General features: G+C 35.2%; 1 protein-coding gene across 1 annotated transcript; it reads left to right on the top strand.

Moving 5' to 3' along the window:
* The first annotated feature begins 3,228 nt into the window (after positions 1–3,228).
* LOC141660814 (uncharacterized) lies at positions 3,229–4,158 on the top strand. The gene has a single exon (XM_074467798.1). The coding sequence runs from the start codon at positions 3,229–3,231 to the stop codon at positions 4,156–4,158; it is 930 nt and encodes a 309-aa protein (XP_074323899.1).
* The last annotated feature ends 1,258 nt before the right edge of the window (positions 4,159–5,416 follow it).

The following is a 5,416-nucleotide window of genomic DNA, read 5'->3' on the forward strand; positions in this document are numbered from 1 at the left end:
TAGGGAGAATAGTAGAATTGGGTGGTGGTGCGTGCTTTCTATTAGCAAGAGATATTGGTCCAACTGTTTCTGAATTTATGCTTGATCGATTTTAGTGGTTTGTGTTATTTTTAAATTTTTTTATCTTATTTTAATATCTTTAATTTTTCTACATCATGTTTATAATAGAGGGGTATGTGTTACAATATTAAATAAATAGATCAATGTCTTTTTGAAATATTTTTTTAAAATAAGTAGATACATATAAGTGTTTAAATTGTGATTATACCTGTTTTATTTAAAAATTGTTTTAACCTAAATATACCTAAATATCCCAATAAAAAAAATTTTAATGATTAAACACCTTAATAATGACTTTTTGGTAAGTCATAATTGTATTATGACTTAAATATCTTTCTTGAATTTTGGCCACACACATAACATGATAGCTATATGACAATGGCTATAGTACGAGGTCATATAATATAGATATGTTGGTAAGTCATTTGGCATTCACATGTCACCTACATGGCTGCACTGACTAGGATGAGTAAATGATCGGTTTAATTTAACATTATTTTATCGATTTTGTCATTTTGATTAAATTTATGTCAAAGACAAACAAATGAGATATTTGCATTGTTTATTTCATGCACTTAACTGCCCAACTTCTTAATAATTTAGCTGATTTTATTTTTTAAGATGTTAATAATTTAGTTGATTTTATTCTTTATGATGTTTGTAAATAATTTATTTTAATCATTTTTGTGTACTTTTTCTCTTGCATTCCGTCATTTATATTGCATATAAATGACAATTTTTTGTCGATTCTGAATTTTAACATATTATATTCAATAATTTGTATTGCAATTTTTGCACTGCACATCCACATATGTGAAACTTAATACTAAAGAACCCTATAGTACAAGTCTATTTGAACCTTAAAATCCAAACACACAAATGTAGAATCCATCAATGAATAATTACAATTTACATATTTTAACTAAGTTGGTTGTCCATTGGAAAAAAATCCAACAATCAATGTCTTAAAATAAAGTGTATGACTAATATATCAACATCATAATCTTACACAGTCATAAATGTAATATTATCAAACTATGTCATGCTTCAGTATGGTTAAACCCGTCATCTTCTCCATCACATAATTCACTGCTGCCTAGTCTTCTCCATTAACATTGTCATGCTTGACTACTTAAAATTAATCAAACATAAGTAAATGTTCAATTTGACATATCTTCCAACATTAATTATAATGAAATATTAACTGTGTTGTACTTGCCTTTTGTACTAAAATTGGGGACAAATACAAGAGAGGTACTAGAATTAATTCCAGAATGCAAAGGCAATGAAGTAGCTGACAAAAGTGCAAAAAATATGGATTGTTGAATTTCATAGATTTTAAAGGGAATTTCAAGATACTCATCATATGAAAATGGATTGTAGTAAAATTAAACTCGTCGAGGATACATGGTTCTTGGTTAGGAGAGCCCCACTAGCTAAAATATTTTGGAAAATTAACGTTCATATTAGGGAAGAAGCTTGCTCAAAAACAATGTCACCACTATTATTCCTACATTATTCCTTAATGTAAGAATTTTGTTATTGTGCAATTCAATTTGAAATGATTAAAAAATATTATTGATGTCACCCACGTGTAGCCATTTAACCTTCAATTTGTATATTGAATAGCTTTTTCTTCTAATAAAGCTTCATTCAATTTGTTGAATGAAGCCTCCTTCTCTTCACTAATATGTAGGAATTTGTTAGAATAGTAGCAAGCATGATCTGCAACAAGCAGATTTTACACACTACACATTGACACTACCTGCCTATGCCAATCATTAATCCAAGCCACATTATCAACATTATAAAAATCCTCCATGTTACACATATAGTTAAAAAACTGAAAAAGGCTGTAATTTTTTTAAATTTGCATTGAAATATTTAGCAGTAGATATCCTGATCCATGAACCCTTGAGGTTTAACTATCATCACACCCTTTATATATTGAGAAAATAATGCATTGCTCCTTAGCATTATATCAAGTCTTTTTTGGATATGACCACACCCTTTCTTAAGACGTTTATTAGTTCCACTACATCATATATGATCTTTAGGAACACTTAAGAAAAAGTGATTTCACATAAAATGTTGCCTTATGTAGCTAAATTTATTTTAAATTTGATATAAGATAATATCATAATTTTATGTTGCTACTTATATTAAATGATGTTGCCTTATATACAAATAAACCTTCAATGCCAACACCTTGGTTGGTGTTCTCCTTGATAATAAAAAAGTGTTAAATTATTGGCGGAAACATATAATTTGGGGGGAAAGGGGGTAAAATTTGTAAGGAAAACCTTGCTTTTAATTATTTTATTTACTATTCTATTCTTAATATTTTGAATTGTCAAACAAATTCACTAATTCTCTCATTATCTCTGTGTCGCTCCCTCAAACAGGTGCACTCATCCCCTCCCTCTCTCTTAAATAGGTTCTCTCCCTCTCCCTCAATCTCTTTTATTATTCTTTTTCTTTCTTTAAACAACTCGGATGATTTGAATTAGGTTGTAATAAAACCCTAATGTTAAAAATAAATAATATATTTTTGACTATTAAAATAATAGAATTGTGTGGGAGTCTCTAGAATAATCTTGGTACATGTATTAGTATTTTTCTATGTTCAATGTATTGGTGTAGGTACATGTAATCTCTAGATACATGTATCTTGGTCAAGTGATGTCTATTGGAGTCTAAGAGTTATCTAGATCTTTCTATGGAGTCCTATATAAAGCCTTGTACCAAGTCATTTGTGATCAAGTAATTTTTCAAGTAATACATTTCTTCTCCTAAATTGTCTTGTGTGAGTTTGAGTGTGATCCTTTCTTCCAACAAAGTGGTATCAAGAGCCAAAGGTTCTACTTCTACTTGTCTTCAAAGAAGGCTTGTGTGGTGTAAAGAAGAAGGAGATCATGGCAAATGGAATGTCTCAATGGCAAATGCCAAAGTTCATCAAAGATAATTATGAGAATTGGTGCATTCGTATGAAGGCGATCCTTGGAGCAAATGAAGTGTGGGAAATTGTGGAGAAAGGATTGGAGGTGCCCGAAAATGAAGCAAATTTGAATCAAGTTCAAAAAGATCAACTTCAAGCCCAAAGAAAGAAGGATCAAAAGGCGATCATGATCATTCATCAATGTTTTGGATGATTCTATGTTACAAAAAATGGCTTCCGCAACAACGTCAAAGAAAGTCTGGGATACTCTCAAATCTTCTTTTAGTGGCGATGCTAAAGTAAAGAGAGTTCGGCTACAAACACTTCGTGGTGAGTTTGAGGCTTTGCGAATGAAGGAATCCGAATCAATCTCGGATTATCTTTCAAAGGTCTTGACCGTTGTCAATCAAATGAAAAGCAATGGAGAAGAGGTAAGTGATGTTCGTGTTATTGAAAAAGTTCTTCCTTCACTTGACTCTAAATTTGATTACAAAATTGTGGCAATTGAGGAGGCTAAAGATATAGATGAAATGACTATTGATGAGCTTATGGGATCATTACAAGCCCATGAAGAAAAAATGTTAAAGAAGGAGCCAATTGAACAAGCCTTACAATCAAAGTTATCTTTAAAAGATAATAATGGAAGGTATATAAGGAACCAAAGAGGTCTTGGACAAGGACGTGGAAGAGGATTTCTATATGGACAAAGAAGAGGTTGTGGCCAACAAAGGGAGGAAAGTCTAAAGTATGAAAGATTGTACGAGACAATAAATTCAAGAGGTCGTGGAAGAGGAAGAGTTACACCAAGGTATGGCAACTCAAATTTTAAATGCTATAATTGTCAAAAATTTGGTCACTATGCTTCCGAGTGTCACGCTTCAAAAAATCAAGTGGAGGAGAAAGCTAATTTTGTTGAAGATAAAGGCAATGTTGATGAGCCCACTTTGCATCTAGCGCATAAAGGAGAAGTAAATTGTGAAGATAATTTATGGTATCTTGATAGCGGCGCAAGTTATCATATGTGTGGCAATAAAAATTTGTTCGTGGATCTTGATGAGAAAGTGAATGGAAAAGTCACTTTTGGAGACTCTTCGGGAGTGCCCATCAAAGGCAAAGGTAACATCTTAATTCGCTTGAATAATGGTGATAGGGATAAATAAGTCCTGATTTTATTAATAATGGGCTGCTGGACCCAATAATAAGATGTATAATATTCAGACCAGAAAGGTTAAGCCTGATGGACCAGATCAGGCCTGGTGGAATAAAAAAGGCCCAAAAGCCCTGATTATTAATTAATTTCGTAATTAATTAATAAGGGAAAAATCAGCTATTGAGAAGAGTCCCGATAAGGATATAAATCCTTATAGATTAGCCTCAAGGGGACCTAAAAGGATAAGGGATCAGCTCCCTACTTCCTAGGACTCCTAAGTCTATCCTAATTCAGAGGCTTGTCCACCAAGTCTCCTATACCAAGTCCAATTCAAGGACTCCCACATCTATATAAGGGGCCTCACCCCACAAATCAGAACTACGTTTTTTGGCTTGATTCTCTAATTCACAGAGATACGTAGGCATCTCGTAAAGGCAGATTGAGTCACGAAACACGAGAGCAGCCATTAAAGGCCTTGAGCTCCCGAATCTTAGTATTAAATACAGCAAGTAATAACCTTGATTTCTTATCCATAACATTTGGCGCCATCTGTGGGAAAACGCAACAACAACCATGGCGAGAACACGGAGAACAACCAGCACTCTGGAGGAGGGAACACCATCAGGGACAACCCAGGTGATTTCATCAACCGTGGAGGTTCCTCCCCATTCAACTTATGCATCTACTCAGGGGGAAGCCCAGACAGGGGCAACTCATCCTCAGCCACAAGGGACAACTCCCCCGATTATTCAAGGTACGAATCCTCAAGTTCAACAAATACATATACCTGTGAATTCTCGACCCGTCGGGTATGAATATTCAACTATTGTTACTACTAACCCCCCTTATGGGATGCCCCTTCACCCTGAGGTTGGAGGAAGTGGATATGCTGGGCGAAGCGAAGCACGAGGGCGGTCGCCCCCCTATATACGAGGTTTGGATCCTATCCCTGAGGATCGGGAATTTTCTGGTCCATACACTGAGAGAGACTCCGAATCTTCGGATGATGAAGTGGCCCCGAGAAGGAGGCGTCCTGGAAAAGAGCCAATGGCCGATGGAAGGCAACGCCCCCAAAGCACCCCAGGGGCGAATCCCCAAGAAGTGCAGGAAAAGATCAGGGCTCATGAGGCTGAAATCCAAAGGCTGAGACGTGATTTGGAGGCTCACCAAGCCACCAGATCCCACATACCTCCTAGGGGGAGAAATCCTCCTCCTATCATAGACCTGGATGGTCCGGTAAGAAGAAGGGCTGCTGTCCCAAGAACTGA

The sequence above is a fragment of the Apium graveolens genome, chromosome 5, assembly GCF_009905375.1.
Source record: "Apium graveolens cultivar Ventura chromosome 5, ASM990537v1, whole genome shotgun sequence".
NCBI classification, from domain to species: domain Eukaryota; kingdom Viridiplantae; phylum Streptophyta; class Magnoliopsida; order Apiales; family Apiaceae; genus Apium; species Apium graveolens.

Coding starts and splice junctions, on each gene's coding strand:
- LOC141660814 (XM_074467798.1), top strand. CDS start 3,229: ATGGCTTCCGCAACAACGTCAAAGAAAGTCTGGGATACTCTCAAATCT.